At 45.8% G+C, this 23,971-nt stretch overlaps 9 protein-coding genes across 9 annotated transcripts; 6 read left to right on the top strand and 3 right to left on the bottom strand.

Moving 5' to 3' along the window:
• Positions 1–2,027: 2,027 nt before the first annotated feature.
• On the top strand, positions 2,028–4,410 carry EYB26_004280 (uncharacterized protein; the record flags this gene model as incomplete). Its single annotated transcript, XM_054263574.1, has 2 exons — positions 2,028–3,410; positions 3,466–4,410. The coding sequence occupies 2 exons, from the start codon at positions 2,028–2,030 to the stop codon at positions 4,408–4,410; spliced, it is 2,328 nt and encodes a 775-aa protein (XP_054119549.1).
• Positions 4,411–4,991: 581 nt separating this feature from the next.
• EYB26_004281 (uncharacterized protein) lies at positions 4,992–5,424 on the top strand (the record flags this gene model as incomplete). Its single annotated transcript, XM_054263575.1, has 3 exons — positions 4,992–5,037; positions 5,115–5,190; positions 5,247–5,424. 3 exons carry the CDS (start codon positions 4,992–4,994, stop codon positions 5,422–5,424), a joined length of 300 nt encoding a protein of 99 aa, XP_054119550.1.
• A 339-nt stretch (positions 5,425–5,763) lies between these two features.
• Positions 5,764–6,683, bottom strand: EYB26_004282 (uncharacterized protein; the record flags this gene model as incomplete). Its single annotated transcript, XM_054263576.1, has 3 exons — positions 5,764–6,284; positions 6,381–6,454; positions 6,538–6,683. The coding sequence occupies 3 exons, from the start codon at positions 6,681–6,683 to the stop codon at positions 5,764–5,766; spliced, it is 741 nt and encodes a 246-aa protein (XP_054119551.1).
• Positions 6,684–7,456: 773 nt separating this feature from the next.
• Positions 7,457–8,951, bottom strand: EYB26_004283 (uncharacterized protein; the record flags this gene model as incomplete). The annotated part of the gene is made up of 4 exons (XM_054263577.1): positions 7,457–8,248; positions 8,304–8,586; positions 8,652–8,771; positions 8,830–8,951. The coding sequence occupies 4 exons, from the start codon at positions 8,949–8,951 to the stop codon at positions 7,457–7,459; spliced, it is 1,317 nt and encodes a 438-aa protein (XP_054119552.1).
• Positions 8,952–10,038: 1,087 nt separating this feature from the next.
• Positions 10,039–14,233, top strand: EYB26_004284 (uncharacterized protein; the record flags this gene model as incomplete). Its single annotated transcript, XM_054263578.1, has 13 exons — positions 10,039–10,047; positions 10,216–10,339; positions 10,437–10,581; positions 10,647–10,804; positions 10,854–11,043; positions 11,104–11,212; positions 11,266–12,214; positions 12,276–12,874; positions 12,936–13,045; positions 13,100–13,514; positions 13,574–13,888; positions 13,943–14,072; positions 14,127–14,233. The coding sequence occupies 13 exons, from the start codon at positions 10,039–10,041 to the stop codon at positions 14,231–14,233; spliced, it is 3,360 nt and encodes a 1,119-aa protein (XP_054119553.1).
• Positions 14,234–14,618: 385 nt separating this feature from the next.
• EYB26_004285 (uncharacterized protein) lies at positions 14,619–16,145 on the bottom strand (the record flags this gene model as incomplete). Its single annotated transcript, XM_054263579.1, has 5 exons — positions 14,619–14,703; positions 14,758–15,045; positions 15,110–15,158; positions 15,211–15,266; positions 15,322–16,145. The coding sequence occupies 5 exons, from the start codon at positions 16,143–16,145 to the stop codon at positions 14,619–14,621; spliced, it is 1,302 nt and encodes a 433-aa protein (XP_054119554.1).
• A 2,130-nt stretch (positions 16,146–18,275) lies between these two features.
• On the top strand, positions 18,276–19,022 carry EYB26_004286 (uncharacterized protein; the record flags this gene model as incomplete). The annotated part of the gene is made up of 1 exon (XM_054263580.1): positions 18,276–19,022. One exon carries the CDS (start codon positions 18,276–18,278, stop codon positions 19,020–19,022), a length of 747 nt encoding a protein of 248 aa, XP_054119555.1.
• Positions 19,023–20,237: 1,215 nt separating this feature from the next.
• EYB26_004287 (uncharacterized protein) lies at positions 20,238–22,046 on the top strand (the record flags this gene model as incomplete). Its single annotated transcript, XM_054263581.1, has 3 exons — positions 20,238–20,578; positions 20,633–20,936; positions 20,994–22,046. 3 exons carry the CDS (start codon positions 20,238–20,240, stop codon positions 22,044–22,046), a joined length of 1,698 nt encoding a protein of 565 aa, XP_054119556.1.
• A 672-nt stretch (positions 22,047–22,718) lies between these two features.
• EYB26_004288 (uncharacterized protein) lies at positions 22,719–23,573 on the top strand (the record flags this gene model as incomplete). The annotated part of the gene is made up of 4 exons (XM_054263582.1): positions 22,719–22,871; positions 22,961–23,149; positions 23,218–23,497; positions 23,563–23,573. 4 exons carry the CDS (start codon positions 22,719–22,721, stop codon positions 23,571–23,573), a joined length of 633 nt encoding a protein of 210 aa, XP_054119557.1.
• Between the last annotated feature and the right edge of the window lie 398 nt (positions 23,574–23,971).

The raw sequence follows: 23,971 nt of genomic DNA on the forward strand, positions 1-23,971 counted from the left end.
CCACAATTTGTTGATAACCTCCGAGACTTCATACTCCTTCTCGTCCTCCTCTATCACACTTCCCAGCAGAGATACACGAGCAGATCCTCTGTAGGATATTCGATACTGAAGCGTTACAGATGTCTTACTCGGTACCTCCAGGGAAATCCCTTTTGGATGGGTCTAGATCTGCTCCTGAGGAGAAGCCACTCTTGATGGGCCAAATGAGCTCCATTTCAACGTCTTGAGGATCCACTAGCAATATCAGCCTTTGGGTTTGATGCTTAACATTATTGTCATTCTGGCACGGTTCATTAGGCCTACAACGGCGATCGGCTCAGAGAAGAAGAGCAAGAGCTTCGGAGGCACGCACATGCGTGGAGAAACTCAGCAAGGCTTCAGATGTCCTATTTTCTATTAGTCGAGCCCAGCATGATGGTTTCGATATTCAACCGTTACCTAGTTTCTTCGATCGGAAATCTATTCTTGTATACTTGTACATGGTCGGAAAGTTCTCGTCCAGATCACTGTTCTTCATGACAGCGGCCTTGTTGTGTTGCGCTCCCCATGCGGTACGAGAGGTAGTCACCCAACGAAACACGAACAGCTATTACAAATCGCAACTCGCCACCAAATAGATCCGCTTCGATTCACCTGAGTTTACCAGAAGCTGCTACGCATCTGACCACTTTTGCCATGAATATCTGGACCTTGTCTAGCCTCACCTTGGCCAGTGATGGAGGTAGGAAAATGGAATTCATGTACGAACAGCTCGCGGGAATTCGACATTCATCGGTTACGACACCAATTCCTCGAATCAGCCACCCACTTCAATGACAACCACTAGTTTATGTATGACCTGCTTTGATGTTGCGATGGTATGTTGTGTTGAATTATACCTGTACTATCCTTTAAACAATCTATGGACTTAGTCTTGCTTCTGCTGAAAGTGAAATCAAACAAAGCAGCTCCCATGCTGCCTTCTCATGTTGCGCAGGTTAGATGAGCGGTTAGATGAGCGCAACATGTCCGCATAATAGAGACATGTCAATCATTTGCTTTCTTACAAGTAAATAAGCTACTTTTCTCTACAGCCTGCCCGGGATAGGTCCGTCATTCACTGCGAATCGTTCCCTTTTCCGACATTGGTCAGACTCGGGACTTCAGGATATCATCTACTTTTCTTTTTCTCTTTGATTCTTGATAGAAATTTGTTTTACTGTTTTGAAATCGGCTTTTTGAATGGATCGCTAGATGTGCGTGTAATGAGATTGCGTTATTCCCTTGTTCAATACATATATAACTATTAGGTACCTTGTATTTGATTGCCAGCCACCCGAAATACATATTGATAGTGACGTAAAAAGTTTCATGCTCAACGCGGAGTCACAGCCAGTTCAGCCTATACAATGAAAACAATAGATTGTAAACAGCCCCCGAATAACCCTACAAATTACTTAAAAAACCTGTTTCTAAACTGGAAATCTACAAAGAAGATGTGGTAATTGGCCTGTACTGTTGGCGTTCTGTTATCGGTTATCACGTGAAAGGCGGCCTTCAGTTCCTCGATAAGAGCTCCGGACTTTCTTCTCCGCTTTACATCCCATACAGACCATTCCACTCGTGCGATGCTATGTTAAACTGCGCTGCTGTATAACATTTTTGTTCGGATTGGCGACTATTTGAAACATTACAGCTTTTTAGTTCCTACAATGTCTGCATACTACATTCTCTGGACATTGAATGGCGCTTGACAGGGCGCGTAAACACCATCATACATGCACGTCTGACCGAATCAGGTAGGCTCGGACGATTGTTCGTTTAATCCTCACTCAGTGCATAATACTAATAAATACAAGCCAGGGAATTGTATAGGATCAAATTAGCAAACTCACCACATTGCAAGCTTTCGCAAACCAGGCAAAATTGCAACTGTATCGCTTGCCTCGTATTGGTGAACTGCAAGCTCCTATCTCAACACGGGGAGCAACTGTATCCCAAATTGTGGCTACAAGTATTTCACTAAAGGAAAATAATTTTAAAGAGCTATGGAGATGAAACAAGACCCGACAGATCGTCACGGATCTGAGTCTACAGGGAGATTCAACGACATTACCGGCGCTACTCCGAAAGAGAAACTTCAGAATGCCTATGCTCGATTGCGCGCATCAAGCAATGCTGCGTCGACCCCAATTGCAGTAGATAGCGTGACGCCGTCATCTGCTGGAGATATCGAACCTGTTTTGCCGGTATCTATGCCCCAGACAACATTACCTCTAAGCACCCGGACACATGAGAACCCCGCAGACCTCGCTGCACCAATTGGGGAGCACGAAGATGTTGCAGATGTTGTTGTAGTCTCGCCAGCCCTGCTGTTCTCCGAACAAGCGGGTGTACAGACTATTCAACCCAGCGCTATATTTGAAAAGACTGAACATATTCTCCCGGGTTCATTTCGACTTGGTCCTTCTGAGTTTGCTGTCACCATGCCGATGGACTCCGTAGGGAAGGACAACTATGAAAGAGCGCTTGCTGAGCACTCGGATTCTGTCAAACTTCTTCTCTCTGGGTTCCAGTCGGCGGATGGGAATGTTCTTCCTATGAGTGAGCAGGCTCAACGTATCGCCGACATTCGACATCTTATCGAAAAGCTTGACAACATTGCCGTTCACACTGATCTGAACATAGCCGAGCATGTGAAACGGTCTCAATTAGATGTTAGCAAGGAAGCTTCGTGGGCCGAATATACCAGTGCCAAGTTCCTATTTCTAGGTCAATTGATAGAGATCGCAGGAGCACAAGAGCTACACATCCTGCTTATAGTGGGCAAGAAGGAAACTGCAGAGCTAGTTGAGCGCTACTTTACAGGCAAAGGCTTCGCTCCTGTCCGGCCACGCGCTGAAATGCGTGGACATGTTGAGCTCTCTTTGGTCAATGGACTGCTTAGCGTGGGTATCTTATCTACGCAGCATGATGGCACTGTGGAGACCTATCGACCACCAGCAGTCATCTTCGCACTTGACTCGTCATTCAATGCGTCAAACCCTGTTATTGAGCATCTCAGAACTACATACGCGCGTAATGGGAATTTGCTTCCTGTTGTGCACTTGATTATAGCAAATTCTAGTGAGCACATCCAGCGATGTCTACCCGATCTTCCAGAGGTCCAAAGATTAAGGCTACTCGTTCATATTGTGAAGAGCCTTGTGGATATGCTCGGTGATCTGCAAGATAACGCCTTGGGTGTGCAAGATGATGCCGATGAAATCTTCACTTGTCTCATGTCGGATGATTTTAACGCCAATTGGACTCTTCCTGCAATTGAGCCGCTCCATATACTTGTGTCGAATGGGCAGCAGAGCGAAGACCCTCTCGGTACGCAAGTCATGCACCCAACAGTTGTTGAATCATCCGTCAATAAACGCATATTTGTAAGTGCTGCATTGTAGATTCATGCGTACCCTGCTGACTGACCATTTTATTAAGGAAACTCTGGATGCCGACACACCTGAATCAAAGAGACAGCGTATTCATTCATCGCAGGAACTTACCCAGATAACGACTCAATCCTCTGCACCGACGAGCCAAACCTTGGATTTGACCGCAAGATTACAGGCCTTGGAGGCTCGCCTGGTTGAAATGAAGGCTAACCATGCCGCGGAAGTTGAGCGATTGCAAACGACGATTTCTGATTACGAGGCTCGATCCACCGAGCGTATCAAAGGATGGGAGGATTTACAGCATCGATATGAGGCTCGTAATAAGGAGTTGCATCAAATACGAAAAGAGCGAGATAGCCTGCAGGCAGAGAAAGCAAAGGCTGAACAAAAAGCCATCAGACAACAAGAGGAGATCACAAAGCTCAAAGATGAGCGAACTCAACTGAAACACGATCTACAAACAGCGAGGGATGATCTCAAAGCCGAAGGTGGATTGAAAGAACAACTTGAAGTTCTACAAGAGCAGAATCGCAAACTGAGCGACGACAACGCCGATCTCACAAAAAAGAAGGAGTACGAAAAGAAACAAGCTGAATATATCCGTGAAAAATACCAGGATGCATCCCACTCTGCTGCAGGACTGGGCGTTGAGAATGCATCACTCAAGAAGGAGATTGAGAACTATCAACGACTGCTCGAAGCTGAGGTGACCAAGTTGAGCGAACTCAAAAGGCAGAATGACGAATCCAAACACTTGGCTCGCGTGAAGGAACTCGAGCAAACTCTGGAAGCCCGGGAGACTCTTCTCCGGAAGAAGGAGGAAGAACTACGAAACATTCGCAACAACCGTCCAGCGACACGAGCAACCAGTACACAACCTCGAAGCCCAAAGTCTTGGGGGAATAATGGCAGTCGCCCGACTAGTCCTGGAGTCAACAATGGAGTGGGGAATCGTAGCAGTGGGCTTCGATTCAGCTCTGAGTTACTTTAAGCTTGATAAGTTTCGAAATATCATTAGCTGCAATGCTACCTTTATATGTGTGACTATACACGTAGAGAAGAATGTCTAACAACCTTCTCGACCTGTTCTCAACCCTGACTACTTGTTTATATGTAAAGAGGAACCGAGGTTCCTCTGATAGACATCCGACTACGACGATGTTATGACTAGAATATCAATATACCTTTTCCTATTGTCTATCTGAAGTCCCAAATATGCTGTGCTTCATCCTCTGTATACACCAAAACCCGTATGCCTGCCTCTTCCGGCGAGAAGCATGTGACGCCACAAATGCACCGCCACCAATATGGCGGTGCTCAATCGCCCGATTGGCGCCACAATACATAATGGTTTTCAATACGTACCTCTCTGTATAATAGTTACGCGTATTAACTATCGTATAACACCAATGACATCATGCCTTGCAAGCATCAGGCCATGAGCATCTTACCTTTTCGTGAAGGCCACACTTATTTTCCGTTTCCTCCTTATATCACGACTCCTTGAGAAACTCACTTACAGTCAGTATACCTTTCAATCAAATCAAAACGAGAAAAGAAAATATAGTCAAAATGGTCGATTGCTCTGCACTGTGTATTGTCATCATCACCTTCTTCAGTACGTCCATCCATACTCAACGGTCCGCGATGAACAATCCAGAGCTGCATCATCCTAACAAAGTTTGTGTCAAATAGTACCGCCCCTGGGCGTCTTCCTCATCTCCGGCTGCAGCGCTGACCTGTTAATCAATATTCTCCTCACCATCCTCGGGTACGTACGTCCCCGTCCAACATCTAGTTCATAACTTGACGATTAATGGTTTATAGATACTTTCCGGGTCACATCCATGCCTTCTACCTAGAATACGTATATTACCACCGTCGCGGCCTCGCGGCTGGCGGTACGACGTTCGCGAAGCCGGCGACAGGCGTTTATTCAGAGCGTATTCAGTCGGGTGGTCATTACCAGCAGCAGCAGACGCAATATGGGACTATACAGACTTAGACCCCAATAACATGGCTCTCTGTTTAGTTATAACGGGATGAAGGATAGACTGTAGGCGGGGGAGTTTGGGAAGGATGGATGGGTTGGTTTGGATGTTTGGACGTGTTGTGCGCGATACCCGTTTGCTATGGATTCGGTCTGTTGTCTTGGGTTTGCTTTATTCGCATACGCTAGGTGATTCGCTAAGCGCTGAGCAAGCGCATTCTCTAATCCTATCGTTTACGGTCTCTCATCAAATGGGTATCTGTCGATTCGTATTTCCTACTCAAACTACAAGAATGCAAGTATATAAAAAAACAGTCCCTATACAAACTCCAAAATATATGCTTATCACCCAGCTCAAATATCCGTAGCCCGCGACTTCGTGCTCGTAGATGACTTCGTCTTCACAGCTGGTAAAACAAATGATTGACTCCGTCCAACCTGGCCCTCCGTACTGGGCCACGCGCCAGTTCCTTCACTCCACAACAATGCTCCGACCCAGGGCTGCACGTTCCAGCCCACAGTTAAAGTGACATTCTCGCGCTCAGCGAGCTTGCCGGAGATATCTGTGATTTGGTATTTTGATTTTTGGTTGCGGAGGTGCAGGACGCCTGTTTTTTCGGGTTTTGTTTGCTGCTGCTTTTTCTTGTTATTCGTCTTCTTGGAGAGTTTGCTGGTGCTTGATTTTGAGGTCGATGGGAAGAAGCGCTCTTTGAGATGGGAGAAGGAGTATGGCGATTCGGGTGCCGGGATGATCATGTCCCAGATGATAGCTTCCGAGTTGCGAGGGTTTTCGCTTGAAGGCGACGACGCAGGGTAAGAGACTAGGACGTAGACGAAGAGCTGTTTTGTGTTCCAGTTGAATAGCGGCGAGAAATCTGGTGTTTTTCATTTTTTGATTAGTATCAAATGTTCGATATACTAATTTGTTGCACGGAGCGTCGCCGCATTTGGAGCTCTAGGGGACCTCTCACCTGCATCAAGATCGAATTCGATTCGGGCATATTCTTCTCGTTTGGAGGAGTAGTAATGAGGTCTACCTCGGACACTGTCGCAATCAATACCAGCAGGTTAGCATTTTGTCAACCAAGGGGAAAGCGTAGAGAGAGCTCTCCAATTGCAAGCACATACACGTGGACACTCGTCAAGTCCACACTCGACGTAACATCCGTCGCAGGATGCAATAGAACTGATAAAGCAGCAAATCCAGCGACAAAAGCTGCTACTGTTGTAAAGAAGCCGAATACGCCCTGCACACGATTGGTTGTTGAATGCATGGTTGATTTGTCGCAATCAAGCAATCCGATATCAATCTTTAAACACGCCCTTGGGCGCCGAACTCGCTTTTGAAAATATGATGATCGAATACAGAGAATTTGAATGAGTGCAGTAATTGATACAGAAATTGAATCAGCTGTATACTTAATGGTGTCTCAAGGGTGTATGAGAAATAAGATGCTCCGAGCTTATTTGTTTGGTTACTGTGGAAAGACACGTTGACTGTTCTAGGACGAATTGAGCCAATCAGAGCTCGGTCCGTACAGCTCTCCTACTGCGTCGTATTTCGTGCAGACAGCATTATTTCATTGAAGGAGATTGATTTTTCAGATTTGGGCAATTCGAGTATTTGCAGGTTTAATTGATTTGTTATTACATCCCGAGATAACCCCATCCTTGCCTACTCGGTTTAGCTAGGTAGGTAGACCAAGCTAGCATGGATGAAGGAAAAGACACTTATCACATGTGTCTTTACGCGCATAAGTGACACTTAATCACTGGACTACCTTGCTTCTACTGTACAATATGGGCCATGATGACAGAGCCTCTATGAGTCTGCTGAGACATAGCAACCGTAGGCCAGTCCGTAACCTGAGCGTAGAGTAAGGCACTTGTTTTGCATGAATCCATATCCCATCAGCACGGACTGAACTTTCAATGAGGCTAGTATCCTTGTTCTAGCGTCGGGCATCAATCATTGCATGTATGGCAATGGAAGATACTTCAGACATAGCTTGATTCTCCAAAGTCATATCCAGCTCGAGATGCTCGATCATACTGCGTCCACCGAAGCTCTGGCGGTAACTTGCTCGTTTTTGTTGCCAAGCTTCGAAATCTGCAGGAAAGCGTCCACTCCGTATCCTTCAAGACTGTGCAGCTCTAAGCTTCCCGCCCAATATTCGGCATAGACTCTGCTCATGGGTAGCCCAATACCTAGTCGAAGATTGGGTGGACGTGAACTCAAAGTGGACAAAGATCCCTCGCGATGGGTACCTTTAATCCCAGGTTCCAAACCCAGGGGAGCCTCAAGCTCCTGCATGGTGGCAGCTAGAGTGGGAACCTGACCGAGGTTTTCCAGACGATCCTGGGTTCGTGGCCCTTTACTGAAAGACCAAAGCGTCGGAAATATCTCTCTGGGAACGCCGCCGCCTCGGTCCGAGATACGTAGAGTGACATATTGTGATGCTTCACAGATAAGAACCTCAATTGGGGGAGGATCGATGGGGGAGTCTTGATACTTTTCCATCACGGCCTGGATAGAATTTCGCAAAAGTTCTCCAATAATGTATTCCAAGTGACCAAGAATATATGGGAATGTTGCGTCAAGATGCCCTTTGATGTTGATCTTAGGTATCTTGTTTGATCCGGAGCTCTGACGCATCAACTCTTGAGCAAACTTTCCACATCTCTCGACAACATCCTTTGCATTGCATTTGAGAAAGACCTCACCCACAAAGTCGGAATTTTGATCAGCTCTAGGATCGGATTTTTGAGACCGTTGTGACGCGTTGAATGTTTCCGTTAAAGCAAGGTGTTGTTCTGCTATGACGCGACGAGATATTCTCTGGCAACTATGTCAGGCAAACCCCCTACAATTAACCCATTAAAGTCATACATACCGCGCGAAGCATTGTGTTCAAGAATCTATCAATTTCGTCCGGTTTCACAAGCCCTTGGCACTCAAGCACGCCCATGGCGAGGTTCGGGATGACCGTCAAGTGCTCTTTGAGCGTTTCTCGCAGGACATCGCAATAACGATTATTATCATCCAAGGACTTGATTTCAGGAATAGTTCGGAATCTGTCGAAAGCCCTGTAGTACAATTCGTAGACCAATGATATGTGCGGGTTTGCAACGACTACATAAGGCAGTGTTTGCATTTCACGCAGGCGATGAGCCAGTCTAGGAATCGTTAGCAACATGGACACGCATAGCTGAGCCTGGTGAGCGCCAAAGTCTGAACACACCTTGTGGGAAGCTCGGTACGAACATAGTTGGCAGAACTCAGTAAGCGAGGCTCTGTCAACGCCCGGCCAAAAAAGGTCAATTGACGCAGACTGATAGGGCGCACCGTTCGTTCCACCCACCTGTGAGTCATACGGTTAGAAGTTTTGTTACCAGACTTTGAGGGCTAATAATTCTCACTCATCCAGTATGATAGCAGGCCTCCATGGAGGCGGCTTGTGTGCTTGTATAGAGTACAGAGCAGACCCGAGAACTAGCCGCTTATGTGGTTGATAGCATGTTGACACACAACTTCTAATCATGGTGTCTCTGTCACGCAATGGCTGGCCCTCTTGGCAAGTCTGTCCCTATTAGACCAGGTGTCGTTGACTGCCCAATGCTTCCTGATGGACCTGCACATTGCCATTCAGCAGTTTTCCGGCATTGTCGAATTAAGGGGGGGGTATGTATATAATAAATCAACAAGGTTGAAGAAGTTACAAGGAAGCTTCTGAAAAAGCGAGGATATATCTGCCAAGGCGGTCTGGGGACGCTTAGCGTGGCGTGTGAACACGGAACTTGCTTTGGAGACTTTCCCCGCAACTGGTTTTACACCATCCATGCTACATGGAGCAGGGCTGATTACTATGTAATATTTCCATAGTATTTAGTTATAGAGACGAGCGGCTAAAAGAAACCGGATAAATTGCCAGACAGGCGACTTCCAAATACTTTTAATATCACTATCATTACGACCTGGAAATCTATCAAATACTCGATCTGGTAATACGTAGACTGCGTACGTATGTACGAGGAGCTTGGGCGCAAGATCTGTAAATTGTTACCATACGTATACGGTACAAGTACAGCCTTATCGTTATCAAATCGATCAGGTGTTATTTACCTGCCGAGACATATCGTGGACGGAGACCTGATAAATAACAAGGAAATATTCGCGGTAGTCCAAGTCGATCATGGCGTTAGTCTAGGAGTAGTAGTAGTCTGATATCACACAATGCATTTACCGACATGAGGCAAGAATCGTATGAGATGAGTGATCTACAAAGGGACAGAATCTAATTGAAATATTACCGTATGATACACCCGCACAGTATGTACGTACTGGAGTATTACTGACAAAACTGTATGGAAGACACTCGGCTAACGATAAACCGACTAGCGCACCAGTTCTTGCCCAGATTTACTTTCGGTCGAACTGGATTCCTTGCTACAGTGTGCAATCATCGTCTCTCCACCTTTCTAGACCTCACGCACCCACCTCATCGACATTTTCTTCCCGTCTCTCGATCCCCAACCGTGTCGCCTGAGGGAGCTTCATCTTGTGCGAATTTTCTTCTCTGTCGTACGCTCATCAGTGTCCCGTAATTGTGCGGAGGCAGCATCCCCTCCATGGCCAATGTAAGTGTGATATTATCTTTACGATGTTTTTTAACTCCTCCGCCGTTCCGGCATATCAACAACCCAGCCGCAGCAGCTTCCACCTTGCTCAACAGCCACTTTATATCGACCTATCGCTTCAAGAGACCTATTGCTAATTTCTTGCTCTTTCCGTTCTGTCCGATATAGCTTGGGGAGAGCGAGATGCTCTACGATGGATACGACCAATACAACAATGACCGCACCGATGTTATCGTCGTGTCTCGATCAGGTTCCGAGGATGAACCCGAGTCCGAGCCACTTGCGAATGATTGTAGGGCACTTACACTTCCTGCGCACCCGAAGCCGAAAAAGAGCTCCGTGGTCCAAAGTTGTATGAGCTTGAATCTGACATTTTATTCCTCCAACAGTCCCGGCCATGATGGCACGAGTCCTTCCCAAGGATCCCGAATTAGAGACCGAAGCTGAGACTTATAACACATGGCATATCAAAGACTGGCGGAAGCTAAAAAAGAAGGAACATGGACCTATTTTTGAATGTGGAGGAGCTCCATGGTGCGTGCATCAGCTCGGTTATATTCATTTTCGGCTGCTTCGAATCGTTCCTAATGAGTTGCTAGGCGAATTCTCTTCTTTCCTTACGGCAATCAAGTCGACCATGCCTCGTTTTATCTCGAGCAAGCTTGGGAAAAGGAGCCCCCGGAGAATTGGTATGCATGTGTACAGTTCTCCTTGGTCTTGTGGAATGTAAACGATCCTTCCATACATATTTCTCATGGTAAGCATTTCATATATTTACTGCGCATCGTTTGCTAACAGCAGAGTAGTTGCTACACATCGATTCAATGCTGAGGAAGCCGACTGGGGTTTCACCCGGTTTGCCGAGTTGAGAAGGCTCTTCCATATGGGCTTTGAAGGTCGAGGAACTCCTTTGGTTCAAAATGATGAGGCCATGGTCACTGCCTATGTTAGGATCGTAAAAGACGCTACGGGAGTTCTATGGCATAGTTTTCAGAAGTATGTGCAGCACTGTCCGATTGACCGTTCAGAGTCCCGTCGTCTAACAATCCTCTACAGCTACGACTCAAAGAAAGAAACTGGGATGGTAGGTCTGCGAAATCAAGGCGCGACGTGCTATCTCAACTCTCTACTTCAGTCATTGTATTTTACAAACGCATTTAGAAAGGTAAGTCATCCCCTTGAAACACGCGGGACATCATTAATGGTCCGATTTTGCAGGCTGTATATCAAATTCCGACCGATGAAGAGGCTACAAGAGAGAATAGTGCATGGACCCTTCAACGGCTCTTCTTTAATCTTCAAACCAACGAGAACGCCGTCTCTACCACAGAACTTACAGCATCTTTTGGCTGGGAATCTCGACAAATCTTCGAACAACAAGACGTTCAAGAACTATGCCGCAAACTTATGGAAAGACTCGAGGAGAAGATGAAAGGAACACCCGCCGAAAAAGCTCTTCCAGATCTATTCGTTGGAAAGACAAAAACATATCTCTCGTGTATTAATGTCAACTATGAGTCGTCTCGTGTAGAGGAGTTCTGGGATATTCAACTCAACGTCCGAGGCAACAAGACACTGGATGACAGCTTCAAAGACTACATTCAAGTCGAAACACTCGAAGGCGAGAATAAGTATGATGCAGGCCCGCCATACGGTCTCCAGGATGCCAAGAAAGGCGTGATATTTGAAAGCTTTCCCCCGGTTCTACATCTTCACTTGAAGCGATTCGAGTACGACATTAACAGAGATGCCATGATGAAGATTAACGACCGTCACACCTTTCCAATGGACATTGATCTCAGTCCTTATCTTTCAGACGATGCAGACAAATCTGAATCATGGGAGTATCAGCTTCATGGAGTTCTTGTACACAGTGGAGATTTCAATGCTGGCCATTATTACGCATTTTTGAAGCCTACCAAGGATGGCAACTTTTACCGTTTCGATGACGACAAAGTCATTCGTGCCACCGACAAGGAGGTTCTCGAGGAGAACTACGGCGGAGAATATGACTTATCCAACGGTTCAATAGCCATGAAGCAACAATACGCCAGAGGGTTGTCAACAAAGCGCTCGATGAACGCATACATGTTGGTGTACATTCGGAAGACACGACTAGACGATGTGTTACTTCCTATAACCAAAGAAAATGTCCCATCACATATAGGTATGGACTCATACAGATCATGTTTTCTTGTCAATTGTCGATATGCTGATTGTGCCTGTAGAAACCCGCTTGGTAGAAGAACGTGCTGAATTGGCCCGAAGAAGGAAGGAAAGAGAGGAGGCTCACTTATACATGAATGTCGGAGTGCTTGATGACACGACTTTCCAAGCTCATCATGGCTTTGATCTTACGAGTTCTGATCTTCCAAGTGGAGACGCCGCTCTACCCAAGTCATATCGCATTCTTCGTACGAAGAAGGTTAGCGAGTTCGCACAGGAGCTTGCTGAGGAGAAGGGATTAAATCCGAAACAAGTCCGACTGTGGGTTATGGTCAACCGACAAAACAAAACGATCCGCCCTGATCAGGTGATCCAGAACACAGACATGACCATGGAAGAAGCCTGGAGCCGACTTTCAACTAAGAACAACCCTCTGAAAGTGTGGATGGAAGTTGGTGAACTTGGGCCAGATGGCGCTGCGTTGTGGCCAGAGGCTGGCTCCTCTGTCCTCATATTTCTCAAACATTTCGATGTGCCTAGTCAAACTTTGACAGGTGTCGGATCGGTGTATGTTCGTAAGAATCAAAAAGTGGCAGATCTTGCACCCACCATCCTAGAGAAAATGGGTTGGACACCGGGAACTGAATTCCTACTTTTCGAGGTATGTTTGCACGAAACTGAACTTTCGGACCCGACTAGCTAATATTGGCCTCTTCTACAAGGAAATCAAACACACGATGGTTGACCCAATGAAACCGAAGCAGACTTTCCAGCAGTCTGAGATACAGGACGGAGATATCATTACTTTTCAACGATCATACAAGGAAACCGAGTCAGTTTTCAGCATTTTGTGCAGGCGTATTCACCAAGACTAACTAGACTCTAGCCTTCCCCCCACCGCACTGTATACCGAGACTCGGCAATATTATGACTATCTTTTGAACCGCATGAAAGTCAAGTTTGCCCCTCTAAAGAGACAAGGAGACGAGTTTGTCCTTACACTCAGTCGAAAGATGACGTATGACCAATTTGCGAAGAAAGTTGGCGAGCATCTTGGCATCGATTACAGCCATCTCCGATTTTGTCCTGTGCTCGCAACTAACGGCAAGCCCAAACAACCTATTAAGCGAACAATCAACCAGACATTGTTTCAGATCCTAAACGGACAGTATGGAAGCTACGGGTATAGCATGCATCTGCCAGATGCCCTTTACTACGAAGTTCTCGATACGAGTCTTAGTGAATACGAAACAAAGAAGACATTGAAAGTGACTTGGCTTATTGACGGTATCAACAAGGAGGTACGGTGGTTTTCTTAATATCTGGTGGAATTGTTTATAAGCTGACTTATCATGAACAGACGACCTATGAACTGCTTGTACCTAGAACCGGCACTGTCAGCGACGTATTAGCTGCACTTCAGAAGAAAGCAGATTTTGATGACGAGTCAATGCAGTCTATCCGAATATACGAGGCACAGAACGGCAAGCTTCACAAGGAACTTCGACATGATCTTACTATTACTGGACTGAATGAATATGTGTCGCTTTACGCGGAGAAAATTCCAGAGGAAGAGCTCAATATGCAAGGCGATGAGCATCTCATTACAGCGTTCAACTTCGACCGGGAACCGACCAAGTCGCACGGCATTCCGTTCAAATTTGTCGTCAAGCCTGTAAGTGCTACCGCTTTCATATAGACAAATGGCAATCGACTAAGATATTTGTAGGGTGAGATTTTCAAGCAAACCAAAGAACGATTATCGAAACGGACTGGTATTAAGGGCAAGCAATTCGAGAAGATCAAGTTTGCCGTTGTTCCTCACGGGATTTACCAAAATCCCAGATATCTAGAAGATGGTATGTGGAGGACTTTCAAGATGAAAAGAAAAGTTTACTGACACGACTTGATAGATGATATCCTTTCAGACGTGGCCACCGAAGCTAATGATACCTTGGGACTTGACCATGTGAATAAGAACCGAAGCTTTTGGAGAGGTGAGACGTTTTCTATCAAATAAAGGAACCTACAATGGCGTTTTCTGTGTATGTACGTTGTGGTAGAAAGATTATTGTGGGGCATCCTGGGAAGATGACTCTCATCAGACGGTTACCAGCATAAACATCCATATGGTGCCTATCATGAAATAAGACATGTTAATGATGCCATATGGTACTACATGTTATGTTCTTAAATGGCCGGTTGCATTGAAATAATTTGAACGTAAAGAATTCGAAGAATGTAGAGAGGATCCATGTCTTGTTATGCCACAAATGTTAGAACCAGGTTAGGTATCATATCAAGTCAAAGTGATGCAAGGAATACCTACGTATGTGTTTACGCAATGTTTATAACAAACTCGCTTCCATCCAAAAACACCATACCAGCGGCCTTTCTAAACGCCTTTAGAAAGGATGCAGGCCGTATGCTTTCTCTACCTCTGTATATGCGTCATATCCATAGATCCAAGGTTGGATTTTAGGATGTGTCCTATACAATCAGCTAAGGTCTCCCTATTACTTAACATCTTCCAGAGCGACGTACCATGTCTTCTCTCCATTTGTAGGCTTCTCAAAGGACTTTCTAAGCAACAGATCTCTTTTGACTTGCTCCGCTCCATCGGCCAGATGATGTTCCTTGCCCTGCTTGAATGTCTCTTGGACAAGCTGGTCAATCCGGGGTCGCCGGATTGCGTCGTACATTGCCATCGCAGCGCTGATTTGGTCTCTTCGGTTAACCTTTGAAAGCAAGACTCCAATTGTGGCGCCATCTTCTAGAGAAGAGTTGGCGCCTTGTGCCATGTAAGGTAGCATGGGATGAGCGCAGTCTCCTCTGTTTGATACTTAATCTCAGCTATCGGATAACTACACCTGAAGGTGACAGGATTTATACTGACGCTAGCAGAAATCTTCCTAATTTTGATTTCCAGAAAGGCAGCGGTTCGACTGGAACAAATGCGTTAGATGTGAGTTATGTATGAAGAGATATTTTACGTACGATAATTCAGGCGCCATTTATCGACCTTCTCCACGTGCTCCAAGAATTGGGTCAGACTATGCAAAATCATTTTTAGTATGACCGGCTGGATGATAGTGTAGGATTTCTTACATTGGATCCCAATCTTGAAATATTGCCTTCATTTCAGCCAAATCACCTTCGGCCTTCATCACATCTTCCGGCAAGTTATCTTTCACCAGAAGCACTAGATTCAACCATCGACCTCCTTTGATACTATAACCCACCGCGTGTACCTCAGGTCCAACCCAGATATTGATACCTGGAGAACCCAACCAGGTTCTTAGTGTATCATCTGTGATGCTCTCTCTGTCTAGCAGGATTCTGTACGCCAAATCGCCGGTGGGTTTTGGTCCTATGTCTTTTCCTAGCAGATATTGACGGGTCTCTGACCAAATACCATCCGCAGCAAGCACAATGTCTCCCCTCACCTGCTCACTCCCTTCTATACTTACGCTTATCTCACCTTCTGCTGGCCCTCGGGCCTGTTCTTCATCCCAATTCACACTTTCAACTTTACATCCAAGCTTAATGTCAACTCCCAACTCCTTCGCTTTCTCTGCCATAGCGACTTGTAAATCCGCACGATGCAGACACAACAGCGGTGATCCATACCGACCTTCTATCTCCTCTGTATACTGAGTGCGTTCGGCGAGCAGGTCACCGTTGTACCTGCGCATGCGGAAGTATTTGGGAGTAGCAGCTTTAGAACCTAGAGTATCAGCTAGACCCCATGCCTTCAAGAGGCGTGTGCTGTTGGGCGTAATTTGGAGGCTGGCGCCTACCTCGCGGAAGGCCGGTACGGATTCTAGGACTGTGACATTGTGGCCGGCGAGGCGGGTTGCGATCGCAGCTGACAGGCCGCAGAGGCCGCCACCGATAACTATGAGGTGTAAAGGGGACTCGGGAGTTGCCATGATATTGTTGATGTCGATGCTCTAAAGTACTTAATAGAAGTCCGGATGAGGTGTATAGATTTGGTAGAGTACAGGTTGCAGGTGATAAAGCAAAGTGAACTGCAGACCACGCCAAAGTTGGGGTCCTGAGTCGAATCGTTCACAGCTTCCAAATCTTGGTGATGGCGTGATATTTTCATCCGGTCCTCCTGCTATCTCTGTCCTCAACATGAAATGGAATAAGACCTCAAGGTGTGACGTAAATTCTGTGAAATGTTGCCCTTGAAAATAGTAAGAGCTCGTTGCGAAATCGTGAGGCTGTTGTGATTTGTAATTTCCTCTTGAGGAAACCACAAGCCCTAATCTAATCGTGTCTGCGGTCAATATCATTGCAGGTGTCATGGAGGGTACGGGCAACTCTCGGGCGACTAATATTGTTGCTTTCAATGTTGGTTTGCGCGATGCGCCCTTATTTGAGCATTCCAACGACTATACGGAGCACAATGCTCAAAAATAAGAAACAATGGGATTGCTAGGCGTGGAACCCCTGTCCCAGCGATGCAGGTGATGTTGATAAAGATTGCAGATCGCTGGTTTCATGGATACTAATGACCAAATGAAGAAATTTTTGCGGTATATGTAGTATGAGCCTTTAAGACAAGAGCTCACTAGATGCATGAACAACATGTTAAAAAGTAGCGTGGTCCAATGTTGGACGTCAATTGATGCATACGCAGAGCCTGGCTCCCCGCAGCCACACCGTTGAATTCATGCGCATTTAGGTAATATTTGACTCTAGATATATTCATAATTAACTATATTATAAGATATATCTTAATAGGACTCTTGTATAGACAAGGTGGTTCCGACAGGGCTTAGTGAGGTGTCCGAGACTTTGCATAAAGTCTGCTTTGAATTGACTGAATGGAGAAACTTTTGCGATTAAGTGCGTCTACATTGAGGTAGGGTATATTTGATTGAGTTTCGACTAATATAATCGTGCATCTTTAGTCCATCTTAGATTGACACCCTGAAGAACTACGTAACTGGCATGGTTCTTAGGTGCAGATCACTTAGCTGTAGATATGACAAAGCCCTTCTTCTAGATCAGCAGTATCGTATGACTTTAAGTTAGTATTAAAGCTATCTTAGAAGTTAAGCTTAGCACATTAACTATAGAGCTAAGTTAACTAACTAACTACTCAGCTGCCACTATAGGATCAAGCTCATCTATAGAGTAATCTCGGCTGGAGCGTAGTACTGAGCACAGTGATATAGAGTCCTAGTTACTAAAGAGGTTACAGCTATGCAATCAACCTCTGCTTTCTGATATGGATCGCTATCTTAATAGCTCCTGGGTTAATATAAATGATATGAAGGATCTGAATTAGTCATGTAATTAATGGCGGATAAATAAGGATGAATATCCTAGGATAGCAGCTGCTGTTAGAGATTATCTAGCAATTCTAGCCTCTGAGGTTCCAGTAGAAAGGCTATTCAATTGTTATGAGCTGACCTCATGTTGATGTTGATAGATAATATATATAGGAAATAGCTTACTATTAATGTGATAAGTGATAAAGCACCTAACAATTGATTAATCTAGAGACTGATTTAAATTAGCTACCTTAGTGATAGATAGTAGATACTTCATAACTAATGACAGCCTTTAATATGCATATCTCAATATATATCAGGTGTGATTTCTTGGATAGCTAGGGTTGCCCGGCTGATCCCATCTAGTTATATTATTGATTGTGCTACACTTCTCATCTAGGTAGACAACTTATTGGACTAGTTATGAGAACAGCTATTTTCGCTTTCTGGTGTACATATATCAGTTACGTTCTATGAGGCTCTACAGCCTTAATGGGCTAAAGATGTGTCAAGTCAGCTTCCGTGCAAGCCTACCAAACTCCACCACCCTAATTCATATAGAAGGCCTGAAATAGTAAACTATAAGACAGCCTTAGCCAAATATTTAGAGCACTGAGTACTGGAAATACGCCACATCCACGTAGGCCTAAAGTACGGAGGGGGGTCAAGGGGACAGACAAGGTGGGGGTAATATAAATACTTGAGCATGCGAGACAGTATATTCTTCCCAACTATTTTCTTTTCAATATCAGTGAGTCTGCTCCTTTCCTTACAATGGGCCGCCAATTGCAATCGAAACGATGCGTTCCGCGTCGCCCCCCACCGCCACGTCTGGTGCCTAAACCGGAACTGCCTCTCCATGACGAAAATCTCAGAAGTTTCATGCTAGAGAATGGTGTTCAGGAGCTTCTAGACTCTGCAATCACAGAGGATAAACCGATTTCAACTGGTTACGGGCCTCTTGATCTTCTTGCGGCTATTGACCCTGTTACGGGAGACTCGGTCGTTCATCGCGCGGCGTCGGTTGGAAACACTAGGTTTTTGAGTGGTATACTTGGATGCTGGGGTAAAAGGTGCGGTAATGATAAGAGGCCATTAGGATCATTCTGGGTTTTGATGATGCATCAGAATCTCGCTGGGGATACTGCTCTTCACGTCGCAGCTCGCCACGGTAGCCTCCAGGGCGCAAAAGCCGTTTATAGACTCCTTCATCATGACTGGGTTCATGACGAGGACCACAATGATGAAAACCCCCCAGCCGACGAATGGGAGTGGGATTTTAAGGAGGATTTGATCTTTGTTTACAAAGCCGTGATATTTGTCTGTGCAAAAAATAAGGATGGACTAGATGCTGCGGCTCTCGCTCAGGAAAGTAGGAATAATGTTTTAATTAAATGGTTTGAGGATCTACTACAGAAGATCGACCCTGATGGAAAAAGAAACGATGATAGTTACATCAAGGGCGCTTGGGCAATGGTTTTGGAATATTACGGATATTATATTAACGATATAGTATCCTAATAGATGGAGAGGGAGAATGGATGCAGGCATTGTATGTTGTATATTGTTCCAAAATTCGATTTTAGTATTAAGTTTAAATGTCCCTGCGTATAACAGACATTAAAGGGAGTGCGTTTCTGTTACCCCTGTGTAGTATAGCTAGCTTCAAACTCGATTCTATTACCAGCATTGTCAGGTGGCTAGTTGAGTGTGTAGTCGTATGCTATGGCAGCCAGAGCAAAAGACTCTGGGTTCTCTGAAGTGTTTCAAAATCGAGTCCCACGATTATATTGGGATTAGTTGCCTCGCCCTGCAAAAGCCCATAAACCTCGCCCGGTGCAGGAGGTGTGGTTAGCTCATTGCCCGATACAAGATGAAATAGCTCATGAAATAATGTTGTCGCCGAAGGCGTGACATCTGAAAGAGTTTGGGCATTCGCCGGGGCAGTCCCTATATTGGCCCTGAGTATAGGATTTGGAGCCACAGATCTGCGGGCCACATAGTTTATTCCTCCACTTCAGGCGTTGGTCGTGCCCCCCAAAAAAAAAGGGCAAAGCGTGATAGTGCTTGATGCTGTGTGCCTCCGGCGTAGTTGCCGCGGAGTAGAAAGGACCCTCCTCCTATCACGGCCCGCTGCAGGGATGTGCAAGCCACTTCATGGTGGCGCCGCCGCCCGGGTTATAGCTGAAATTCGCGCTTTCTGGCTGTGTTTGGCCTAGCGAGACTGATTGTATGAATAGTTAGTTAGTTACTCCATGTTTGGGTTTGTCAGCTGGCCTGCCTTAACCCTCTCCAGTGTCTCCACCCGGGCTGAATTCTGGGGCAGATCCTCCCACACGGCATGCCTCCACTCGGGAATTCTCCCTGCGCGGCATCCTCCCACACGGCTGTCTCCCACACGGCAGGCACACACCTTTTTAGCTTCGTATTCGGCTCTCTTGCAACTGACTTTATGTCACTTCGTTCTCCCACTGGTGTCCGTCAAGTTCTTTTGTCAGCCTGTACTCATTTGTCAGCTAGCATCCAATAGCATACGCTGATCACTATGTTTTTGTTCGTCATCATGTTGTTCACAGCATCACTTTTTCTACCCAAACTCAAACATTTCCTGCAACATAGGGTATATGAATGGCCTCTGGAAGTCAAAGAGAAGAGTGATTAGAGTCAGATCTTGCTCGCCTCTCGTTCCCTATATCTCAAAATCAATTTCCTGGTACAACGCCGACCAAATACGCCATGGCTTCCGCACCAGATGCTGCGACTGAGCGGCATCCTCTTTCTGATGATTCGAACGGAAGCTCATACCAAAACAAGACTTCCAATGAGACATCAAAGAAAGGTGAAGAACAAACAACACCTGAATCCTCCGACCATCAACCAGAAACGAGAGCGGTGACGGGATGGAGATGGATTCTAGTCTGTTTCGGCCTCTACTGTGCTATCTTCCTATACGGGCTCGATAATACAATCGCGGCAGATATCCAAAGTGCTGTTTTGGACACTTACGGAGAGGTAGGGCAGTTTGCTTGGATCGGAACTGGCTTCCCCTTGGGATCTGTCGCCACGATCTTGCTTTTGTAAGTTCATCAAATGATACCTGGAAATTCTTGTGAGCTAACACCCTCCTCCAGTGGAAAAGCCTACGGGATGTTTGACGTCAAATGGGTTCATCTTGGAAGTATTGTCGTGTTCTGCGTCGGTAGTGCTGTTTGTGGTGCCGCTCCGAACATGAACGCCCTCATTGTTGGACGAGTCATTGCTGGTGTCGGTGGTGCTGGATTATACCTCGGCATGTTGAACCTTATCGCCATCAATACCCTGGAAAACGAACGACCTGCTTACATGGGTGGCACTGGTGTGATCTGGGGAGCTGGAACAATCCTGGGACCTGTCATTGGAGGTGCGTTTGCCGATTCGAGTGCCACATGGAGATGGGTAGGTCGTTTTAAATTCTGGCGCATCAATAGTCAATGCTAAAAAGATGTCTTTTAGGCTTTTTACATCAATCTCGTCATCTTTGGTGTTTTATCGCCAGGTCTCCTTTCTATCCCAAGCTTTAACCCTCAACCAAATGTTTCGACACTCACAAAACTGAAGGAGCTTGACTGGGTCGGAGTAACTCTCATTGCAGGACTATACTCCTCGTTCGTCATTGCACTCACATTCGGAGGTGTCTCGTGGGAATGGAGTGATGGACGGACAATTGCAACCTTGGTTGTTTGTGGTGTCATCCTTCTCCTCTTCATGGCCCAGCAGTACTTCGCGATCCTCACCACTCCCGAGCGTCGGTTGTTCCCAATCCAGTTCATCACTTCTCGGACCATGGTCATATTGCACATGTGCACGGCATGCGGATCAACTGCTATGTTCGTCGTCATTTACTACATTCCTCTCATGTTCCAGTTCTCGCATGGTGACAACGGAATTGAATCCGCAGTACGACTGTTGCCATTTATAATCGTACTCAGCGTTTTCATTATGGGATCTGGTCAATTCTTGGGATTCCTGGGATACTACATCGCCCTTTACCTCATTGGTGGAGCATTCCTACTCGTCGGTGCCTCACTCATGTACACCGTCAAAGCCGGTACCACCGTTGGCGCCATCTACGGCTTCTCAGTCTTGATCGCCATCGGCGCTGGATTGATCGCCCAGATAGGCTACAGTGTGGCACCATCCAAGGTCCCACCACAAGACATGGCAGCATCAATCGGGTTTATCAACGTCGCTCAAATCGGAGGTTTGGTCATCGCCCTTGCTATCTCTGGCACTGTATTCCAGAACGTCACTATCAACCATTTGAGCAAGCTTCTTACTCCTTTGGGATTCTCCATGGACCAGATCAAAGGTGCTGTCGCAGGTTCTCAGAGCACTTTGTTCAACAGTTTGTCAAGTGATGTTCGAGGCCAGGCAATTGAGCTCATTGTTGACTCTATTAGTCACATTTATGCTCTGGTGATTGCTGCAGGAGCATTATGTTTTCTGATGGGGGCTCTCTTGAAGAGAGAAAGACTATTTGGAGCCACGGCCGTTGCAGCTGCTTAAGCTCACCTCTGGACTTGAAACACTCGGGACAAAAAAATCTTTAGGCAGAATACTACTATTTTTCTTTCGAAACAAACTAATACAATGTTGAACCATTGTGAAGGGCAAATGCCTATTTCATGGCTGATACATTCTCTCAAATACTATGTACTTATTTAATTAGAATGCACAATGCAACCAATATACGTAGAACTGGGCTTGATAACCCTCAACGCACCTTTATGCAAAGCCTATCTTTGATTTCTCAGTAGGTAAAATTTCTTTAGCTTGTGTTGCCCTATGTTAATGAAGCAAAAGCTCTTTGACATAATCTAGTCCTGGCCCCCTGACCGAAGAAGCACCTTGAACGGCTCAGTCGTATGTGCCCATGCAGCAAGCCATATATTCAGCATATATTCAGCATATATTATTTACGCTATTATGAGCAGCGTATAATGCTGACTTTTTCAGGACTGTACATTTAAGTTTGAATTTGGAAGGATGCTCGGCGTGGATTTTTCGATAAGGTTATCCATGCCTCAGGCACCAAAGATGCAAACACAACAAACACCAAACCCGCTAGCTGTCCATTTCCGCCATTTCAGGAGAAAGCCAAACAACAAAATAATCCGATCGAATTGTTCGCAGCTCGCATTATTCTCTTGCGACAATTGTCAAGATAACACATATACAATGCGCGCTACGAACATTGTGGCGGGCCTGTTGGCCACGCTGATTCCATCCGTCTCAGCGACCGCGTTGACGTACAAACTCGAGGCCCATGAGAAAGCGTGCTTTCATGCCGATGTGACGCAGAAGGATGTCAAGGTGGCCTTTTACTTTGCTGTATGTCTACTCTCCAACACGGAATCTCAATTGATCTATATATGTCCATTGTTGAACGATGGCGACTAACCGATGCGACAACCGAACAGGTGCAATCCGGCGGTTCCTTCGATATTGATTACCAGGTCACCGGACCCCTTGACAAAGTGATTTTGGAAGGAGTCAAAGAACGACAGGGCGATTTCGTGTTTACTGCACAGAGCGTCGGCGAATATAACTTCTGCTTCAGCAACGAAATGTCCACTTTTGCGGAGAAGCTGGTCGATTTCGAGATTGCGGTATGTCTCCCTTTTTCCACCCATGAATCTCGGTGACGAAATCGCACAGCTAATATGACTTGCAAAAGGTCGAAAACGAAACAAAAGCCGAACTCCCATCCCGACAGGGCGCCAGCCCCGAACAAGCTAACACCATCGAAGAATCCATCACAAAGGTGTCTCACCTTCTATCCACCATCTCACGAAATCAGAAATACTTCCGTACGCGAGAGAACCGTAATTTCAGCACCGTGCGCAGCACCGAGAGACGGATTTTCAACTTTAGCGTTATTGAGAGTTTGATGATGGTTTCGATGGCTGGGTTGCAGGTGTTTATTGTGCGATTCTTTTTCCAGGGGGCGAGGAAAGGTGAGTTGCCCCTACCTACGGGCTTAATTGATATGATGGCCGGAAGCTAATTGGTTTGTGTCTAGGATATGTATGATCATGAGATTGCGATATATGTTATATGCTTGGCATCAATGGGACATGTTCTCGGTTTAACGAACTTCCTGGCGCGTATTGTCTGACATTTGCGGGATTGTAAGGAGCGCTGTTTTCTTATATGCACTACTGAAAAGGATTGGTTATACATGCAATGAATATACGGATACAATACTTTCAAATGGAAGCACTGGTTTTGTGATTCTATGGTACTTTGTTTTACGTATTGTGTGGTCTGTGGGATATCAACTTCCGGGAAGTTTGAAACCGGCTCACTCCGGGGCGTACGAGGATGGTGCATTATAATGACGGATGTTCGATCAGTAGTATATCAAGATTCAATTCTTGAACACGGTTCGTCTATCTCACTTTCTAAGAAACTGATCATCTTACATAGTA

Source organism: Talaromyces marneffei, chromosome 3, assembly GCF_009556855.1.
Source record: "Talaromyces marneffei chromosome 3, complete sequence".
Taxonomy (NCBI): Eukaryota; Fungi; Ascomycota; class Eurotiomycetes; order Eurotiales; family Trichocomaceae; genus Talaromyces; species Talaromyces marneffei.